The 21244-nt window shown below is 46.1% G+C and overlaps 5 protein-coding genes and 1 long non-coding RNA gene across 6 annotated transcripts; 4 read left to right on the top strand and 2 right to left on the bottom strand.

The window, feature by feature from the left end:
- Positions 1–258: 258 nt before the first annotated feature.
- On the bottom strand, positions 259–2150 carry cox6a1 (cytochrome c oxidase subunit 6A1). The gene is made up of 3 exons (XM_076025614.1): positions 1997–2150; positions 607–749; positions 259–518 (listed from the first exon to the last, which is right to left on the bottom strand). Exons 1-3 carry the CDS (start codon positions 2097–2099, stop codon positions 429–431), a joined length of 336 nt encoding a protein of 111 aa, XP_075881729.1. The 5' UTR covers positions 2100–2150; the 3' UTR covers positions 259–428.
- Positions 2151–2816: 666 nt separating this feature from the next.
- Positions 2817–4159, top strand: LOC142887766 (uncharacterized). The gene is made up of 5 exons (XR_012926592.1): positions 2817–2973; positions 3046–3129; positions 3208–3474; positions 3561–3700; positions 3955–4159. It is a non-coding gene; the product is annotated as an uncharacterized LOC142887766 (long non-coding RNA).
- Positions 4160–7178: 3019 nt separating this feature from the next.
- On the top strand, positions 7179–8541 carry LOC142887761 (phospholipase A2, minor isoenzyme-like). The gene is made up of 4 exons (XM_076025611.1): positions 7179–7334; positions 7474–7630; positions 8076–8203; positions 8289–8541. Exons 1-4 carry the CDS (start codon positions 7298–7300, stop codon positions 8405–8407), a joined length of 441 nt encoding a protein of 146 aa, XP_075881726.1. The 5' UTR covers positions 7179–7297; the 3' UTR covers positions 8408–8541.
- A 958-nt stretch (positions 8542–9499) lies between these two features.
- On the top strand, positions 9500–13734 carry LOC142888008 (C-type lectin domain family 4 member E-like). Its single transcript, XM_076026014.1, has 7 exons — positions 9500–9578; positions 9651–9734; positions 9813–9899; positions 10011–10079; positions 10166–10305; positions 10560–10675; positions 13490–13734. Exons 1-7 carry the CDS (start codon positions 9500–9502, stop codon positions 13632–13634), a joined length of 720 nt encoding a protein of 239 aa, XP_075882129.1. The 3' UTR covers positions 13635–13734.
- A 1353-nt stretch (positions 13735–15087) lies between these two features.
- LOC142887763 (acidic phospholipase A2 1-like) lies at positions 15088–16089 on the top strand. Its single transcript, XM_076025613.1, has 3 exons — positions 15088–15209; positions 15631–15758; positions 15848–16089. The coding sequence occupies exons 1-3, from the start codon at positions 15112–15114 to the stop codon at positions 15964–15966; spliced, it is 345 nt and encodes a 114-aa protein (XP_075881728.1). The 5' UTR covers positions 15088–15111; the 3' UTR covers positions 15967–16089.
- A 696-nt stretch (positions 16090–16785) lies between these two features.
- Positions 16786–20814, bottom strand: prkab1b (protein kinase, AMP-activated, beta 1 non-catalytic subunit, b). Its single transcript, XM_076025606.1, has 7 exons — positions 20349–20814; positions 19532–19704; positions 19365–19458; positions 19149–19263; positions 17769–17902; positions 17621–17689; positions 16786–17072 (listed from the first exon to the last, which is right to left on the bottom strand). Exons 1-7 carry the CDS (start codon positions 20475–20477, stop codon positions 16995–16997), a joined length of 792 nt encoding a protein of 263 aa, XP_075881721.1. The 5' UTR covers positions 20478–20814; the 3' UTR covers positions 16786–16994.
- Between the last annotated feature and the right edge of the window lie 430 nt (positions 20815–21244).

Raw genomic sequence — 21244 nt, 5'->3', positions numbered from 1 at the left:
GGTTTGTTTCAGTCGGATACTTTGTTCACTGAGTGCTGGTGAACAGATGGAGGTTTTCTTTCTGTTAAATCAGTTGTGCTAATAGTGTGACATCAACCCGTAGACATGTTGTGTACATGTATAAACTATGTCACATTGTGTTGTTACTAGCGGGTCTTGGGTAACAATATTAACAACAGTGGATGCCGTTGTTGGCATTTCGGGAAAAAGAAGAAAAAACACCACCAACTTTGATACATAGGAGAATGAGAGTGTGACTGAAGGTTTAAATATTAACTTTATTAGTTAGTACAGTGGACACTGAGAGGTGAAGTTGGTTCAGGTGCTTCAGGTAAGCAGAGCACGCAGGTAAACGGAGAATGGAGTTGTGGTCCAGTAACAAACGCAGAGAGTGGGGTTCTGGTCCCGCTGTGGAGGTGCTGGTGGATTCACTCATCGTGGCCCTCGTAGCCATCAGGAAGCGCATTCACGTGAGCGTTGTGGAAGAGGCTTTTGGATCCATCTCCCCAGGGGAACTTCTGCAAGGGGGGACAAAACAGAATCCTGTCAGTTTGCTGTGGGCATCCGGGTCGACGGCGACTCGTCTCAGCGGCCTGACGTGCGGACCTTGGTGCGGATGCGCAGGTGGCTGTAGGGGATGAACTCTGGCTGTTCATGGCTGTGTTGCTGTTCTTTCAGGTACATGTTCAGCATGCACACGGCGACGCCTGGCAGCGCCACCACGAAGGTCAGGATCTTCCAGGTCTTGGCTGCAAGAGAACAGAGTCCATTAAAACAAACACATCATTTCCACTGTGATTGCACAGCTTTCCCCAGTAGTGTTCTGCTGGGCAGCGGTGGACTAGATAAAGGTTTTTGCTTAGCAAGCATGTGACCGGAAGGTCCCTGGGCTTGAATCCTCAGACCGCCAGGAGATTTGGGTTTGGGAAGTGGCCACTGACTGACCCGTATCACCACCACTGAGGGTCCGTGAGCAAGGCCCCTAAAGCCCCGACAGCAGCAGCCCACCGCTCCCAGTATGTACACAGTTAAGGTTAATGATGAACAGGAAGGGTCCAATGCAGAGGAACAATTTCCCCAAGTGGATCAATAAAGTTAAATTCATCAATGGATCGTACATGAGATTAACCTCAGATTAAAAAGTCCATCAAAATAAAAGCAACTGCATTGGACTACACCCTAATGAATCCAGATTCTGTTGGTCGATGTTCACAATGCAAACATTTCACAAGAGATTGTCACCTGACCCCTGTTGGAGGACGATGCGTTCCATTATTCAGAAGTACAGTTCAGTCTTAAATCCGATATCAACTGTGCAAAGTCAGTTTAGCAGGGCAGTTTCGGTCGTATTAGGTATTAATTAACTTTCAAGTTGAATAAAAACAAGTTTCGACCATTAAGACCGCTTATCTCATTTAAAAGTCCCTTTAAGAACCTCACACGTCCTCCAGGTTCTCCTGCGGCCATGTCGCTCAAGTCCACCAGACTCAGCTAAAGTTACTCTAATGACCTTTTTGGTTTTATTTTGTTTTTTTGGGACAAAGATTTCACCTTTAATCCTCCAGAAGTCACTGTTGTAACCTCGCAGTGAGTTCCCCTGATCCTTCGACGTCAACATTTGATAGTTGTGGTCAAAGTTGAAAATCTATGTACCATAACAGCGAGGTTGCAGTTGCTTCCTACCGCTGATGTGGCTCGCGGAAGACCTTCTGTGAGCTACATCCGGACACACAGATCCTACACCGGTAGCTTTAAAAGACTATCACAAACATGCCCGTCAGGTTTGTTTTTGTTGTTGTTGTTTTTCCTTAGAACGTCGCCGGCGTTTATGTTTTATCTCGCTTCTCTCGTGTCCTGTCCGCTCAAGGATAAGCTAGATGCTAATGCTAACCGGCTGACGCTACAGATCAGCAAGGTCACTGATACGACAAAAACACGACGCGACCGGAAACTCGTCCCTCCCCCGGGAGGAGCACACGGCGGCCGCCACTCTTACCTGCCTGCTCGCCGTGTCCGGCGGCAGCAGCGGAGAAGTTTCGCCGACCCTGGGCCACTGCGGACCGCAGGAGCGTCCTGGAGAGCTGTCCGAGAGCCGCCATTTTCCTTTCTGAGAGTCGCACGGCACCGGAAGTTGTTTTGTACGGCGTGGTCACGTGGAGAGTCCGTCTCGCGCCCCGCTATTACGGCACTCAGTGGCAACAGTGTGAACTGCATTGTTTGAAAAATGAAAAGGATTCATTCATTCATTCGTTTTCTATACCCGCTTCTTCCCGAGCTCAGTGTCACGTGGGTGAAACCTTCCCAAAATAATCGACTCTGTCATTTAAAAAAGAAAAGAAAATCAGAGGACTTGTGGCCACATTTGCTCTACTTCAGCCTTTCTTATGTTTTCCGGAAAACGTTTTTCGCGTGTCTTTCATTCTCAGAACTTCTGTTATGCCTAACAAATAAAGCTGAGCTCTAATTGGTGTGAATTTTCAATCGTGAACTGAAATAAAGTTGAAGTGATCGAGTCCCACGTGAAGCCACAAACATCCCAGGAGGGAGAAACATTCACTGGCTGAGTGCTTGGTTAACTCTTCATTGGACTGAGTTGGTGAGGAAAATGCATGAATCATGTTTGACGCATAAAAAACAACACAACATAAACAACATTCAGATATTGAGCAGTGTTTCTCTTTAAAATCCACAGATATTCTCCTCCATCAAACGTCCCAAATCTGCTTGATTCACCAAGATGTTAATATTTAACATATGAAGCTTCTAAACGAACAGACCAACAGCTTTCAAATGACCTTTTACGTGAACCTAAAAAAAAAAACTGTAGCAATAAAGAAAAACTGACAGTTTGTCAGACTCTGATAGGAGTGGCAGCAGTTAAAATAATGTCGGGGATGGATACCGAATACCAGCAGTTCCAGCTGCCTGCCACAAGCTCCTTCAGCTTTCAGCCCAATGGGAATCTGCTAACAGGTAAAACACGAGTTTGGCCCGGTGGAGGAGTTTTGGAGCTGCTGTGAGAAAGCGGTTTGGCTGTGTGTGCAGGTGCGAAGAGGGCGATGGGCTACGTCCCCTACGGACTTCTGCTGCTGCTGCTCTTCATCCTGCTGCTGCTCACGGGGATAAAATGTAAATCTTGATCCAAACGCCAAACCTCACGTCACCGCTCTTCTCCTGCTCTACAAACACGTTCTCCTTGTTTCACAGTCGGCGAGTTACACAAAGACGTCCAAGCTATCAAAGTTCACATGGGGAGGATGGTCCACGAGTGGGAAACCTACACAGAAGATACAGGTTTCACAAGAGCGCCTGCTGTTGGCTTGGTTTTTCTCCCTCTGAAATGAATTATTTCATTTTGTACCTCTGTTGTTTGGGCCTGAGTTTAAACTGCATGACAAACCTGATGTTTGGCTCCTCCTACAGAGGACGAAGCAAACAATAAAGTTGTCCTGGAGCGAATCACACCAGTCCAGGGTAAAGACAAGCGCGAGCTAATCTGGAGGGTAATGTTCAAACAGCCTTCGGAGCCCTCAGAGTTTCTTCTCTCTGTCTCCACGCAGGAAGCTGCAAGAACGACTAGGTGTTCTTCCAGAGCAGCTGCTACCTCGTCCACTCCGGCACCAGCAACTGGAGCCAAGCAGAGCAGCAGTGCGTCTCACACGGGGGCCACCTCCTTGTGCTGAACACCATGGAGGAGCTGGTGAGGCTAATCTCCCCCCTCCCTCCCACCTCCCATCCCCTCATTGCCCTCTGTTTGCAGCCTCCTGCTAAAGCTGTACCTTCCACATGTTTGGAAGGGGACAGACACAAGGTGGTTTTGGGGATCGGGGGGCAACTTCATTGTGTGGGCTTAGTCACTATGCTGGGAGACTGTCAGTGCCCTTTGTGACAACAACAAAAAAGATTCTGCCAAGTTTTGGACCTTTAAAATGCAACCTGTCGCTGTTCTTTCAGGACTACATATCCAAAATAGTTCAAATCCACCGGAGCTACTGGATCGGCCTGGCGGACCACGGCAATGAAGGACAGTGGGGCTGGGTGGATTGAACGGAGATGAACCCAACACTACAATAAGATGAACTTTGTTTTCACTTGGTCATTTACAGACAATTTCACTTCCCCCTCATGGGAAAACAAGTAGCAGGTGTCAAAAAGTGGCATTATTGCCAACTTTAACGAAACAAAAATCTGTTCCCATTGTCTTGTATAGCGTCTGGGATGTAGGTCAGCCAGACAACTGGGGCAACAAGGAGGACTGCGGCCAGATTCATCACTCGGTGGGAACGCTACAGAAAGATGCTGAATGACGCCGACTGCAAATTGAACTTTAACTACATTTCCGAGGTCCGAGCGTGAGACGGGCAATCACGCCACAGAGAACTGATTCATTGCAAAAGAAAAACTTGCTCAAATAACTCCTGTTCAACCTTTGATGAGTCCAAATAAACACACGTTTCCTTTGAACATTTTCTTGCATCAAATATTGGCACAAAAAATGAAGCTACGCACCGGCTTTGGCGGTCACCAGCCTCCAGGAAACATGTATAACCAGGAATTAAATCATTACTTCTACAGCTGAGTGTTGGTGTGAAGCTACACAGACATGTAGGTCACTGGAGGAAAGAACAGAGGAGCTCAGGTCCAGGAGGCTCCACGACACACTGGGTTTTGCTTAAATGAGCGTTGCCAATAAAAATTGGAGCACTTGAGTGACTTTCCACGGAAAGCCGTGGGAGCTTTCACAAGTGTCAGCCGTCAGCTGCGTGGCTCAAGGAGAAGTCAAACTGCAAGGGGCTGTTATCAGTGTTTGATGAGGAGCCACCAAAAAAAGAAAAACAACTGGCGTCAATCTGATGAGATGTTCTTTGAACCGTTGGGGCACCAGTACCTGCTTTATAACGCTGGGATGTATGGTGGATTCTTCAGGTTGCAGCCAGTGTTAATTTTGACAGCAAATTCTAATTTAATCTTAGTCTTAGTCTTTTGGATAACACACCATTTAGTTTTAGTCATCTGAAATCTTTTAGTCTTAGTCTAGTTTTAGTCGACTAAATATCATAAGAGTTTTAGTCTTAGTCTACCGTAATTTCCGGACTACAAACCGCTACTTTTTTCCCATGATTTGAACCCTGCGGTTTATACAACGGTGCGGCTAATCTATGTTTTTTTTTTTTTTTTTTTTTTTTTACAGCTAACGGCCACTAGGGGACCTTCTCAACTATGGATTTTTGGGTGGGCTCGGGAAAGAGTGAGACAGGCAGTTCGCGCGAACAACGAAAGCAAAAGTGGAACCAAATACAGAACGACAGCAAGACAGTTTGCGCAAAGGAAGTTTTCATGCACAAACCCTCATTATGGAAAACAAACGAAGAATTGCATATGATGCAGCTTTTAAGTTAAAGGCAGTCGATCTGGCGGTCAAAGAAGGAAATGGAGAAATACTGATCATTTTGATATCACAAGAAAAGGGCGAACACAGAACAAGTCAATCAAATAATGTTTCTGAGCACGGCGCGCTCGCGCTCTCATCTGTATGTTCTCCTGTCTTTATGCGCTCTGTCTTTGTGAGCTCCGGTGCGTTTTTTAATTGGCTCTGCTGCTTCCGCATAAATCAACCTACCCTCAAAATGAGATTCGCTCTGATTGGATTTCTTCCCAACTTGTCCCACAAAAGAGTAGTCCTGATTGGATCTCTTTTCCATTCGTCCCGCCCAACATTTTCGTCTCGTTTTTATTTGTTGACTAAAGTGTCAGTTATATTTCGTCAAAGTCTTCGTTGTCTATCTGACTTTTTATCTAGTTTTTATTTAGTTTTTGTCCGTGAAAAAGTTTCGTTGACGAATATTTTTCGTCATAGTCTTTGTCAACGAAATTAACATTGGTTGCAGCAGTGAAGTGTGGATGTTGAAGGAATCCTCGTGGACACCAACTTGATTGTATAAAAGCAGGTTTATTACAAAGAAGTCAGGCATCAATCAGGCGACCGGTCCTCCTGAGGAGGTTGAGGGTCCAGATGCGGCGAAGCTCCCACAATCTCTCCAGAGAATAGTTAGAACATCACCTCCTTACACCCACAGGTCTCGTCATCATGCACATTCCCATATAAGGAGGACAAAGAGACAATTGTGAAACAGAAGGTGAAGGGATGGGAAAGTTACTGGCCAGAGCTGGAATGTGTGTTATCCCCACAGTCTCCCTAGGGAGTTGAGATGAAGCCTTCCAAGGGAAGTAACCTAATGCAGGTGCTGCGCTAACGAGGGGTCTGTTCGTCTTATCAGGCAAGAAGCCTGCAGGAGTAGGGCCAAAGCTTCAGACACTACAGATGAAACAACAGCCTTGTGTCCCTGAAGGCATCACTACTTTCACGATCTGACAGCTGGTTTCTACTGGAACTGTTTCCAGAGGAGGAACCTCGACAGTCACGAGCTGCAGGAGAAACATGGTGCCAGGAACAGGGTCCAGGGTCCAGGATCCTGGCTCCAGGGTCCTGGGTCCTGGGTCCAGGGTCCACATTTCAGGTGCTGGTGGTCCTCTGCTGCTCATATCCAATAATACAATTATACATCCAATAATGTAGGATATGAAACACAAAAAATAGAATTAAATCTACATTACCTAGTAACAATAATAATAATAATAATAATAATAATAATAATAATAATAATAATGAAGGGCGACACAGCGGTGCAGTGGTTAGCGCTGCCGCCTCACAGCAAGAAGGTTGTGGGTTCGATTCAGGGCCCCAGGCCTGGGACCTTTCTGTGTGGAGTTTGCATGTTCTCCCTGTGTCTACTGGGTTCTCTCCAGGTTCTTGCTGGGTTCTCTCCAGGTTCTCCCTGTGTCTGCTGGGTTCGCTCCAGGTTCTCCCCGTGTCTGCTGGGTTCTCTCTGGGTTCTCCGGCTTCCTCCCACACTCCAAACACATGCATGTGAGGTCAATTGAACATTCTAAATTGTCCGTAGGTGTGCATGTGAGTGTGAATGGTTGTCTTTCTCTATGTGGCCCTGCAATGAACTGGCGACTTGTCCAGGGTGTCACCCTGCCTTCACCCTAAGACAGCTGGGAGAGGCTCCAGCAGAGCCCCACGACCCTGAATAGGAATAAGCGGGTATAGTAGATGAATGAATGAATGAATGAATAATAATGAACAAATAGTGACAGTAATAATGATAAAGATTTGGGAACCTGCTGCAGCTGTTGCTATTGGATCACCTGTGGTTCCTCCCACCCTCCCAGTTCCTCCCACTGCTCCAATAAGAGCAGCAGCTCCTCCGTGCCTCCTCTTCACTCTACAGCCATGAAGCTCGCCGTTGCTCTTCTGCTGCCGCTCATTGGTAAGACCCTCCGACCCCCAGTGAGCCCCGACAACTGAGGCCGATGGCGTGCGTGCTCAGCAGGTCTGTGTCTGTGTGTGTGTGTGTGTGTGTGTGTGTGTGTGTGTGTGTGTGTGTGTGTGTGTGTGTGTGTGTGTAGCCTCTGTGGTGAGTGGCGCGGCACTTAACAAGGCCGTGTGGCACCTCGTGGAGACGATCATGTGTATTCAGCCGGGAGTCAACCCCTTAAAGTACATCGACTACGGCTGCTGGTGCGGCATAGGCGGCGCTGGGAAAACCATGAACGAGTTAGACGAGTGAGTCCCGACGTTCCTTCTTCTTCTTCTTCTTCTTCTTCTTCTTCTTCTTCTTCTTCTTCTTCTTCTTCTTCTTGGGTTTCATTATTTCAAAACTGCCACTGTCTGCAGTGGCGTTTCCTGCCGGGAAAGACAAAAAGTTCATCCTTTACCCACACAGCTATGAGAATCAGCCCTCTGTGATGTCACAAAGGGCCTCCCTCTGTAGCTACCCCCTCCCAAGGTCAGTGACCACACCTCCAGCCAGGTGTTGGCTCCGCCCTCGTTGCTGGGTCCCCTCCAAACACAAGGAAGGTCCGAACCCACTATTGGCTGCAAACAGAGGGCTAAATGCTGCTCTGCCGAAGCCTGCAGGGCTTTTGGGATGATTGGTGGTATGAAGTCCACGGCGGCCAGGAGAGCAGACAGGTGTTTGTGACAGGTGTGTGTGTGTGTGTGTCTGCAGGTGCTGTAAGGCTCATGATAAATGCTGGGAGATGAGCAGGAAGCAGCCTGGATGCAGCAGCCTCGCCGACCTGCCGTACATCATCGACTACGACTTCACCTGTAGCAACGCACAGGTGACCTGCTCAGGTGAGCTGCCCGTTACAGCCATGGAGGCATTTCAGGTGAAGGCCCCGCCCCCTTCTGACTCACCTTTGTGTGTGTGTGTGTGTAGGCAGCAACGACTTGTGTGCGGCTTCAGCGTGCGAGTGCGACCGCGAGGCGGCGTACTGCTTCGCCCGTAACGAGTACAACCCAGAGTACAAGGACCTGGACAGACAGACCTACTGCTGAGTCACAGCAGAGCCGGCTCCCACATGGTGTGTGTGTGGGTGTGTGTGTGTGTGTGTGTGTGTGTGTGTGTGTGTGTAAGGTGACAGACCTGCAGGATGTGGGACTGCAAGACTGAAATAAATCAGCTGTTCTGATCTGTTGACGCCTGTTTTTCTGAAGCCACAGCTGCTCTGATCTCACACACCCACACACACACAGACACACACAGGGAGGAGCACACGGCGGCCGCCACTCTTATCTGCCTGCTTGCCGTGTCTGGCGGCAGCAGCGGAGAAGTTTCGCCGACCCTGGGCCACATTTTCCTTTCTGAGAGTCGCACGGCACCGGAAGTTGTTTTGTACGGCGTGGGCACGTGGAGAGTCTGGCTCGCGCCCCGCTATTGCAGCACTCAGTGGCAACAGTGTGAACTGCATTGTTTGAAAAATGAAAAGGATTCGTTTGTTAATTCGTTTTCTATACCCGCTTCTTCCCGAGCTCAGTGTCACGTGGATGAAACCTTCCCAAAATAATCGACTCTGTCATTTAAAAAAGAAAAGAAAATCAGAGGACTTGTGGCCACATTTGCTCTACTTCAGCCTTTCTTATGTTTTCCGAAAAATGTTTTTCTGTGTCTTTCATTCTCAGAACTTCTGTTATGCCTAACAAATAAAGCTGAGCTCTAATTGGTGTGAATTTTTGATCGTGAACTGAAATAAAGTTGAAGTGATCGAGTCCCACGTGAAGCCACAAACATCCCAGGAGGGAGAAACATTCACTGGCTGAGTGCTTGGTTAACTCTTCATTGGACTGAGTTGGTGAGGAAAATGCATGAATCATGTTTGACGCATAAAAAACAACACAACATAAACAACATTCAGATATTGAGCAGTGTTTCTCTTTAAAATCCACAGATATTCTCCTCCATCAAACGTCCCAAATCTGCTTGATTCACCAAGATGTTAATATTTAACATATGAAGCTTCTAAACAAACAGACCAACAGCTTTCAAATGACCTTTTACCTGAACCTAAAAAAAAAAACTGTAGCAATAAAGAAAAACTGACAGTTTGTCAGACTCTGATAGGAGTGGCAGCAGTTAAAATAATGTCGGGGATGGATACCGAATACCAGCAGTTCCAGCTGCCTGCCACAAGCTCCTTCAGCTTTCAGCCCAATGGGAATCTGCTAACAGGTAAAACACGAGTTTGGCCCAGTGGAGGAGTTTTGGAGCTGCTGTGAGAAAGCGGTTTGGCCGTGTGTGCAGGTGCGAAGAGGGCGATGGGCTACGTCCCCTACGGACTTCTGCTGCTGCTGCTCTTCATCCTGCTGCTGCTCACGGGGATAAAATGTAAATCTTGATCCAAACGCCAAACCTCACGTCACCGCTCTTCTCCTGCTCTACAAACACGTTCTCCTTGTTTCACAGTCGGCGAGTTACACAAAGACGTCCAAGCTATCAAAGTTCACATGGGGAGGATGGTCCACGAGTGGGAAACCTACACAGAAGATACAGGTTTCACAAGAGCGCCTGCTGTTGGCTTGGTTTTTCTCCCTCTGAAATGAATTCTTTCATTTTGTACCTCTGTTGTTTGGGCCTGAGTTTAAACTGCACGACAAACCTGATGTTTGGCTCCTCCTACAGAGGACGAAGCAAACAATAAAGTTGTCCTGGAGCGAATCACACCAGTCCAGGGTAAAGACAAGCATGAGCTAATCTGGAGGGTAATGTTCAAACAGCCTTCGGAGCCCTCAGAGTTTCTTCTCTCTGTCTCCACGCAGGAAGCTGCAAGAACGACTGGGTGTTCTTCCAGAGCAGCTGCTACCTCGTCCACTCCGGCACCAGCAACTGGAGCCAAGCAGAGCAGCAGTGCGTCTCACACGGGGGCCACCTCCTTGTGCTGAACACCGTGGAGGAGCTGGTGAGGCTAATCTCCCCCCTCCCTCCCACCCCCCATCCCCTCATTGCCCTCTGTTTGCAGCCTCCTGCTAAAGCTGTACCTTCCACATGTTTGGAAGGGGACAGACACAAGGTGGTTTTGGGGGTCGGGGGGCAACTTCATTGTGTGGGCTTAGTCACTATGCTGGGAGACTGTCAGTGCCCTTTGTGACAACAACAAAAAAGATTCTGCCAAGTTTTGGACCTTTAAAATGCAACCTGTCGCTGTTCTTTCAGGACTACATATCCAAAATAGTTCAAATCCACCGGAGCTACTGGATCGGCCTGGCGGACCACGGCAATGAAGGACAGTGGGGCTGGGTGGATGGAACGGAGATGAACCCAACACTACAGTAAGATAAACTTTGTTTTCACTAGGTCATTTACAGACAATTTCACTTCCCACAAGTCACAGGAACACAAGTCACAGGTGTGAAAAAGTGGCATTATTGCCAACTTTTTTTTTTATATAACATATTTTATTGAGTTTTTCATATAAACAAGGAAAAAAAATATCATAAAATAACAACATTAAAAACAAATTAAAAATAAAACCAGCCAGCACAGTTCTAACAATGTTACAGAAAATAGCCATAGTGATAATAACGGTAATTTTTCAAAAGAAAATGGTAATAATAGCATGTACAGGTTACATCAAAAACAAATCTGGATCGTGCACAGTGATTACATCAGTCAAGTCAATCAAGTCAAGGGTTGGAATTCAACATTTCTCCTCCGTTCTTATTTTCAAAGGCAAAGGGTGGGTTCCCTTTCTGCAGCAAATAAACCAAGTCTCTGGGTAAATAGTCAAGAAAGGGCTGCCACATGTTCTAGAAGGCATTAATGTTACCTTTTAAAATGGCACTTAGACGTTCCATAGGGAAGACCTTGAATGTTTCTCTGTACCACTGTGTGACTGTGGGGGGCTTCTCCTCATTCCACTGGAATAGGACACATCTCTTTGCCAAAAGTAAAAGTTTACACAATAAAGTAAGCCGTCCAGAGGATAAGGAGAGCTGCCCCATCGGTATATTCAAGAGAAATAGCGCTGGATCCACTACAACTGATATGTGAAAAATGGAGCTAAGTTCTTTAGCAATATTGTTCCAATATCGGTATATTAACGGGCACTGCCATATACAGTGGAAGTATGTTCCAGTTTCTTTTTTGCACTTTACACAGAGGGGGGGACACCTGGGCATTGATTCTGTGGAGAAAGTGAGGGGTGCGCTGCAGCCTATGTAAAATTCTATATTGGCTCTCCCGAAGTCTGTTGCATGTAAATATATTCTTTGCGAAGGTGAAAGCATCTGACCATGCCTCCTCGGTGAGTTCCACCTCCAGATCCTCTTCCCCAGAGCTCCCTATTCTTAACGGTGTTAACAGGGTTGAAAGACATTCATTTTTCATAGAAAAGAGAAATAAATTTCTTGCCATTAAAGGCGGTTAGATTAAAATGAAGAAGAAAACGTTCAGTTGAACTTAAAATTGGTTGGTTAATTGGGAATGTAAAGTATGATTTAACAAAATGTCCCACTTGAAGAAAGCCAAAAAAGTGACTGCGTGAAAGTTTGTATTTATTCTGAGTTTGTTCGAATGACATAAAGTTGCCATTTTCAAATAAATAAGAAACAAATTTCAGGTCCTTTGAGTACCAGTCAGTGAAGATACTCTTTCCTATGCCTGGGGGAAAAGCTTTATTATCAATCAGGGGCTGCAGTGCTGATGAAGAAACCTTCTGGCCAGTGTTCCAGATCCTAAGAGTACATAAAATTACTGAGTTATTTTTAACTTCTGCTGGGAGTTCTCCAATATTAGTTGAGATAAGACTGAAGGGGGAAAGAGAGGAACTGCACCATACATCAACAGGGGGGTCCCCTTGATGCAAAAAATATTTAAGCCAACTTGATATTATCCGGGCATGACATGCCCAATTGTAATAAAGAAGGAGTGCTTGCCCCCCCTATCTATTGGCAATTGCAGGGTCTTCATCTTTAGCCTAGGTTTTTTGCGATGCCATATAAATGTTGACAAGAGACCTTCAACATGTTGAATGACTCTCCTATTGATCTTAAGTGGCAGAATTGCATGGGGTATAAAATTCTTGGAAGTATATTCACCTTAATCAAACTTATCCTACCCAACCAAGACAATGGGAGATCACATCACCTGTCGATGTCAGGGTTCTTTTAAAATTTAGTTTATATAGTTCTTTGATATCTGCTGAAACTCGTATGCCCAGGTAAGTAAAACCAGAAATGGACCACTTAAAAGGGAAACCAACAGGGATTGCCCAGTCCCTACAAACACCCAATGGCAAGGCCTCTGACTTATTATAGTTAATCTTATAGCCTGAGAACAGGCCAAATTCATTAATGATTGATATTAATGTAGGGATGGATTTCGCAGGATTAGTAATAAACAGTAGTATATCGTCAGCATATAGCAAAAGCCAATATTCCTTATCTCCTAATTTGACACGAGAGAGCCCCTGGTGGCTCCTAACAGTCTCTGCAAGAGGTTCGAGTGCAAGTGCGAATAATAAAGGTGAAAGTGGGCAGCCCTGACGTGTGCCTCTACCCAAGGGGAAAGTCTCTGATGTTGAACCATTCACCATAATCTTTGCAGCCGGAGCGTCGTACAGCACTGTTATCCAATTGACAAAGTTAGACCCCAAATTGAACCTGCCCAAAACATCAAATAGATACTCCCACTCTACCCGATCAAAGGCCTTCTCTGCATCTAATGAAACAGGAAGTACTCCATTTTTTGTATTTTGAGAGAATTGAATTACATGTAAAAGTCGTCGGATATTGGAATAGGAACATCTGGAACTGTCTGGTCCAGTCCAACCAGAGTAGGTAACACCCCTTCCAATCTGTGAGCCAGAAGTTTGGATACATTTTTACAGTCAACTCCAAGCAGATTTATCGGTCTATAAGACGCACACAAATCAGGAGGTTTGTCTTTTTTTAAAATCAAAGAAATGTGGGCAAGGTTTAAAGTTGGAGGTAGGGTGGCCCTTTCAAAAGACTCAACATACATATTAGTTAATGGACCTACCACATGTTTGGCCATCCTTTTATAAAATTCGGGTCCAAAGCTATTCAGGGCCAATTAGTGCCAACTTTAACTAAACAAAAATCTGTTCCCATTGTCTTGTATAGCGTCTGGGATGTAGGTCAGCCCGACAACTGGGGCAACAAGGAGGACTGCGGCCAGATTCATCACTCGGTGGGACGCTACAGAAAGATGCTGAATGACGCCGACTGCAAATTGAACTTTAGCTACATTTGCAAGGTCCAAGCGTGAGACGGGCAATGACACATTGATTCATTGCAAAAGAAAAACTTGCTCAAATAACTCCTGTTCAACCTTTGATGAGTCCAAATAAACACACGTTTCCTTTGAACATTTTCTTGCATCAAATATTGGCACAAAAAATGAAGCTATGCACCGGCTTTGGCGGTCACCAGCCTCTAGGAAACACATATAACCAGGAGTTAAATCATTACTTCTACAGCTGAGTGTTGGTGTGAAGCTACACAGACATGTAGGTCACTGGAGGAACGAACAGAGGAGCTCAGGTGCAGTAGGCTCCACGACACACTGGGTTTTGCTTTAATGAGCGTTGCCAATAAAAATTGGAGCACTTGAGTGATTTTCCACGGAAAGCTGTGGGAGCTTTCACAAGTGTCAGCCGTCAGCTGCGTGGCTCAAAGCCATGTCCAACATTTATTTGTGGAAGGAGAAGTCAAACTACCAGGGGCTGTTATCAGTGTTTGATGAGGAGCCACCAAAAAAAGAAAAACAACTGGCGTCAATCTGATGAGATGTTCTTTGAGCCGTTGGGGCACCAGTACCTGCTTTATAACGCTGGGATGTATGGTGGATTCTTCAGGTTGCAGCAGTAAACTGTGCATGTTGAAGGAATCCTCGTGGACACCAACTTGATTGTATAAAAGCAGGTTTATTACAAAGAAGTCAGGCATCAATCAGGCGACCGGTCCTCCTGAGGAGGTTGAGGGTCCAGATGCGGCGAAGCTCCCACAATCTCTCAGAGAATAGTTAGAACATCACCTTCTTGCACCCACAGGTCTCGTCATCATGCACATTCCCATACAAGGAGGACAAAGAGACAATTGTGAAACAGAAGGTGAAGGGATGGGAAAGTTACTGGCCAGCTGCTTTCTACTGGAACCGTTTCCAGAGGAGGAACCTCGACAGTCACGAGCTGCAGGAGAAACATGGTGCCAGGAACAGGATCCAGGGTCCAGGGTGCAGGGTGCAGGGTCCTGGGTTCATGGGGCAGGGTCCACAGTTCAGGTGCTGGTGGTCCTCTACTGCTCATATCCAATAATACAATTATACATACAATAATGTAGGATATGAAACACAGAAAATAGAATTAATTCTACATTACCTAGTAACAATAATAATAATAATAATAATAATAATAATAATAATAATAATAAACAAATAGTGACAGTAATAATGATAAGGATGTGGGAACCTGCTGCAGCTGTTGCTATTGGATCACCTGTGGTTCCTCCCACCCTCCCAGTTCCTCCCACTGCTCCAATAAGAGCAGCAGCTCCTCCGTGCCTCCTCTTCACTCTACAGCCATGAAGCTCGCCGTTGCTCTTCTGCTGCCGCTCATTGGTAAGACCCTCCCACCCCCAGTGAGCCCCGACAACTGAGGCCGATGGCGTGCGTGCTCAGCAGGTCTGTGTCTGTGTGTGTGTGTGTGTGTGTGTTTGTGTGTGTGTGTGTGTAGCCTCTGACGCTCATGTGCGCTCAGCCGGGAGTCAACCCCTTAAAGTACATCGACTACGGCTGCTGGTGCGGCATAGGCGGCGCTGGGAAAACCATGAACAAGTTAGACGAGTGAGTCCCGACGTTCCTTCTTCTTCTTCTTCTTCTTCTTCTTCTTCTTCTTGGGTTTCATTATTTCAAAACTGCCACTGTCTGCAGTGGCGTTTCCTGCCGGGAAAGACAAAAAGTTCATCCTTTACCCACACAGCTATGAGAATCAGCCCTCTGTGATGTCACAAAGGGCCTCCCTCTGTAGCTACCCCCTCCCAAGGTCAGTGACCACACCTCCAGCCAGGTGTTGGCTCCGCCCTCGTTGCTGGGTCCCCTCCAAACACAAGGAAGGTCCGAACCCACTTTTGGCTGCAAACAGAGGGCTAAATGCTGCTCTGCCGAAGCCTGCAGGGCTTTTGGGATGATTGGTGGTATGAAGTCCACGGCGGCCAGGAGAGCAGACAGGTGTTTGTGACAGGTGTGTGTGTGTGTGTGTCTGCAGGTGCTGTAAGGCTCATGATAAATGCTGGGAGATGAGCAGGAAGCAGCCTGGATGCAGCAGCCTCGCCGACCTGCCGTACATCATCGACTACGACTTCACCTGTAGCAACGCACAGGTGACCTGCTCAGGTGAGCTGCCCGTTACAGCCATGGAGGCATTTCAGGTGAAGGCCCCGCCCCCTTCTGACTCACCTTTGTGTGTGTGTGTGTGTGTGTAGGCAGCAACGACTTGTGTGTGGCTTCAGTGTGCGAGTGCGACCGCGAGGCGGCGTACTGCTTCGCCCGTAACGAGTACAACCCAGAGTACAAGGACCTGGACAGACAGACCTACTGCTGAGTCACAGCACAGCCGGCTCCCACAGGGTGTGTGTGTGTGTGTGTGTGTGGGTGCAGTAGGTGTGTAAGGTGACAGACCTGCAGGATGTGGGACTGCAAGACTGAAATAAATCAGCTGTTCTGATCTGTTGACGCCTGTTTTTCTGAAGCCACAGCTGCTCTGATCTCACACACACACACACACACACACACACACACACACACACACACACACACACACACACACACACACACACACACACACACACACTGTGGGAGCCGGCTCTGCAGGAATTTAAAGGGACAGTTCACTAAAAATGTCAACTGTTCAGGAGTGCAGCAGCAAAATGTCCTCTGGTCAAACCATGGATCTATCAGTACTGGATTCTGGACTGGCAATATGGTGGTGCGCCGATTTTCCCAGTGGCCACTCCAGGTACTGCAGCAAAGGTCCCATAGGCCCAAAAAGCATTTTTCCCATAGAACGCAATAGAAAAATAAAGGCCTTTAAAACGGCTGACAGGACGACTGTGACCTGAAATATGATTCACAGCAAATCTTTCTATTGTAGATTTTTCACTTTTGGCCTATTAGTCGTGTAATAAAAATCATAAAGGCCAGAAAATCAGCAGAAAATTACCTTGTGAGTCACAGAGGCATGATGGGAAGTGACACTACTGCGCATTGCTCTATGGGACCATTAATGCGGAAGTCAAAAACGTTTTTCAACGTCTGCGCTGGGTGAGCAGCTCCAGTGAAATGACTGGAGGACAAACATCAAAACAAACCTAATGTGAAAGTCTTTTTGTTGACTGGATGGAGACAAAATAAAACAGCAGGATGAAAAGAGCACAAAAAGAGTGGAAAGATTTATTTGCTTCTTTGGTCAGAAAGACAGAGGCGTCTTTGTCTCTGAGGCGACAAAAACTGCACTGGGATTTTCCTTTTGTTTACTTCTCAAGGCACACATTAAATTAAAGAAGAAAAAAAAACAGTCCAGTTAGCACTTTATCCTTTCAGAATAAAAGGCCGTGGTCTTGGTCCTGAGCGTTAGATAGGCTTGTAGAGGAGAGTGGTCACGTACTTCTTCTTGTATCTGTGTGTCGCGCTGAGAACCATCACCCCATCCTGGAAGACACGACAGACACACAGTGAGCCCCACCCTCACTGATTCAATCTCAATATTTGCTAGAAATAAACACATTTTTAGTGCAATTAACCTTTAAATTTCCGTATTTATATACAATGTAGTATGTACATTGTATGCAAAGTGTTTTATATAATAAATAATGACAATAGATAATTGGTAAAAATGGCAAAAGATCAGTGAAACATTATTATTATTTTTAATTATTATTATTGTCTGCAATAGTAGGTGGAGCCATAAATTATCATAAAAAAGCAACTTGTTTACCTTTTTTCCATTTGGATCAAATAAATATGATAAGCTGTTAAAGGTTAGTCAGTTACTTAGAAGAACACAGAAATATTTTAAGAGAAAAAATACTCACCAAGCAACAAGAAGCTAATATGCATTATTATCAAAACTACCACAGAATTAAGAGTTTGGTTCAGACACCATTCATCCTGAAGGATAAACATCTGCGCTTCCATCAACACCGGTAACTCATCATGTCAAAATAAAAGCATGCAGGTGCCGTGGGCGGTGCCGTCACCTTGATGGACAGGGCGTACAGGTGGTTGAGCATCACGTGGTTGGGCTCTGGAAGCAGCGTCGGGTCGCACTGGCGGAGAGACGAGGAGCTGGTTTGTTATTCTCTTGTTTTTCCCACCGGTGAGGTGCGTGGAGTGGTCGCTACTCACAGAGACGCCCGTGTCCTTGTTGAGCAGCACCTGCAGCAGGTGAGGCGGCAGGAAGGGAGGATGTTTGAGCTTCTCCTCAGCTCGGATCACGTAGGCGTCCTGCTGGTACGGACCAGGCGGGGAGCTGGACACGTCTGTTGGGAAAAAAAAAACAGCACAGGTCTGCGTTCACACCAGCATCCACGACAGGGACATCATGACAAACAGAGGACACACAAAAATACAACCACAAAGGGTGTGACAAATATAATGACAATATATCATGTATAATATAATAATAGTTATATACATCTATGTATGTGTACATATACACACAATATGTATGTTTATAATAAAACAAACTATTATATTTAATCAGATAAATTAATAATACATTTAATAATCATCTGAATTCAGTAAAGCTATTTTGTTTTCATCTGCTAATATTAAACAATTCCAGTTATGTATGTAAACAATGCAACACCTCCTATCTCCAGTGGCCAGTAGGTGGAGCTGCTAAGAGGTTGCCGATTTTTCCAGCCACCATCAAGAAACTGGGATTGATGTTGACACTGTTTGCAATACCCTTTCTGAACATTGGATGGTGCTACATATTACACAGCTGAGCCTTCAGAAGCTGAGAAACATTACCAGCACCTTCTTCCCACCGGGGGATGCAAATGCAACATGTGTCATTTCCGTTTTTAACGACTGGGGGCAGTAAAGCGCAAAACCACGGCGAGTTTTACATGACAGCGAATAAGAATCAACTTCCTGTTTGCGGACTGTATCAAGTCACTCATTTTAATTCTACTGCAGCTCGTATGGATCCGAACGAGGAGTAACGACTGGTGGGACAGAGTGGTGACGACTTTATTTTCGGATCAACAGTGGCTGGCAAATGTTCGGATGCAACATCGCACATTTAATCACATATGTGGGAAACTGCGACCGCTGCTCCACTGACAAAATACGCTAATGCGGAATGAAATTTATTAGCATGCTAATAAACAAGTCTAACAAAAATGATTTGTTTTCGCTTGTTGTTTGTAACTTTATAATGACGACGGCGGAAGCTGGGGAGCCGACCAAGTACGTACACGAGAGAGGTGAGTGGAGTAGGCGGTCCTTAATGTGGACTGAGCTGCATTCTGTTCGCATGTCCGTGACAAATGCGTTTTTATGCGATGCGATGCGACCATTCGGATGTCAAAAAGGATTTGGACTGTTTGCACTTGGTCATTTCATGCGTTTTTCGTATTCCAATCGGCAAAAAACGCATGAAATGACCAAGTGCAAACAGGGCCTCAGTCTTTCAATCTGTTTGAGCTGCGTCCTGGAACTGATGACGTCTAAATGAAGTGACTGTGACATCAATTAAATAAAAACTGGAATTAGCACCTGAGAGGTCGGCGGAATCCTGCGAGTCAATCCTCAGGGCGTCAAACACCTCGAAGTCTGTACTGCTGACCTGGATCAGGTTGTTCACCACGCCGGTCTTGGACGTGGTCACGGCCTGGAGGACAGAGGAGGTGCGAGGGAAAAAAAAGCTAAATACTTCTACTAAACACAAAAAAAAAAAGAACTTCACAAATATGCCGTGGTGCGTTCACTGACCCCGGTGGGATCCAGCGTCCACTGGCCGTCCACACAGAACTTGTACTGGTGCTCGCCCTCTGGCAGGTCCACGATGGCCACAAAGTTGTTCTGACTGAGTGTGGAGACAATGGTGGGTCACAACAACAACAACAACAACACGCCGCCGTCCCTCACAGCTATGGCACCTTCTGTTCAGCGGGATCTTGGTGGCCCAGTTGTTGAAGGAGCCCGACACAAAGACCTCCTTGGCCGAACCGGCCCACCTGAAGACGGTGGGTCGAGCCTGAGCGCTGGGACTCTTGCTGTCGCTCTCCAGGTCCTGCTGCCATGCCAGGAACTCCTGGATCTCCTGTGGAGCCTGGAGAAACACAACACCTCATCAAATCACCAGCAATGGAGGTGATAGAGGTAGCGCCTCCTGGTGGACTGACTTGTTAATATGCTGCTGGCTGTGGTGGCAAATTTTCATCAGGGATCGGTTCATGTGCGCTTTGCATATGGGACATAAAACACTGAATGTTACTGTCTTTAGTATTTGCTTGCAATTGACTGGTGAAAGAGGAACAAAAATAACCACAAAAACAACAACGACAGTGGGACAAAGTCAATTATAGACAATGGTAAGACCTACTGAAGGAAATACTGAAGAAGAAGAAGAAGAAGAAGAAAAGAAGAAGAAGTGTTGTTATTGTGTGCTGTTATTGTGCTTCTATTTTCACTAAAAGGAGCAAATATGACTTCTGACAATTTTCTTAGTGGTGAAAAAAATATCATGTTGTCAAATAATATCGTGTATTTGTGTTTTTTTGTATCGAATTCACTGTTCGTGCTCAAACCTGTGCCACAAAGCTACTACGGGAGCCTCAACAGGTGAGCAGAGGCTAGCGACTTAGCATGTTGCTAACCCAATCGGAAGTGCAGCTCACAGCTGGAAGTGTGTGTGTGTGTGTGTGTGTGTGTGTGTGTGTGTGTGTGTGTGTGTGTGTGTGTGTGTGTGTTCACCTTGGTGTCCTCTCTCTGGAACACGTCTCCGTCCTCGCTGCCGTCCATCAGGATGTTGGTCCTGGGCTCCTTGCCGGCCTGCTGGCCGCCCTGGACCCCGGGGGACCGGTCGCTGCTGCTGTTCCCCATCCCAGTGCTGCCCGGTACTGGGGACCGACTATCACCTGGAGCACAAGGCTTGGCCGCTTCACTGCAGCGGAGTCAAGTGTTTGGAAGTTGGTGTCCGTGTGCAGAAGCGACCGAACGTCCTTCCGTCTTCCAACCGGTTCGGAGACTTTTTTTTTTTTTTTTTTTTTTGCTTCCCTGTGAAACTCGATCACGATGCGGGAAAGTGAATTCAACAATAACAACACAACGCAACCCTCGCCGTTTCCCACCGTCCTTGCTTGCGCTAGTGTTTTGTCGACTCTCTGCGGGAACTTGTTCGTGTTTGTGTGTCCTGAGAAGAAAACACACCTCCTTCCGCCTCCTGCTGGCGTTGGATTCAAGTTTAACCCGAACGTAGCCAAAACCCGGAGGTTGCAGTTTTTAAAGAGAAGTCGCATAAAAATACTACAAACACAATTGTTCAAAATTATCATGCAATCTGATCCATGTAAACACATTTGAGGTGATTTGAAAAAAGATCCCGATATTTTTTTATTTTTTTATTTATTTTTTTATTTTTACCGTTTTTTTTAAGGAATTTAACTGTGAAAGGTTGGAATTTAAGGGAATGGAGTGGGACTTTGATCTACTGGACATTTTACCCAGAGGTCCTGAAGTGTTTCAGTGAACGAAACAACAGTCAGTGAAGGTCACATTCGAAATAGTCATTCCAAGTGTTTATCTGGCTGTTTATCTTTTCTAATTTAGAATCTAATCCTGGAAATTTAATCTAGAATTCTTAGTTTCCT

The sequence above is a fragment of the Nelusetta ayraudi genome, unplaced genomic scaffold (genome assembly GCF_046127955.1).
Source record: "Nelusetta ayraudi isolate G7.1 ecotype Tasmania unplaced genomic scaffold, CSIRO-AGI_Nayr_v1 ptg000018l, whole genome shotgun sequence".
NCBI lineage: Eukaryota > Metazoa > Chordata > Actinopteri > Tetraodontiformes > Monacanthidae > Nelusetta > Nelusetta ayraudi.
Note: the sequence above shows the minus strand (reverse complement) of the source record. Positions and strands in the feature narration are given on the sequence as shown.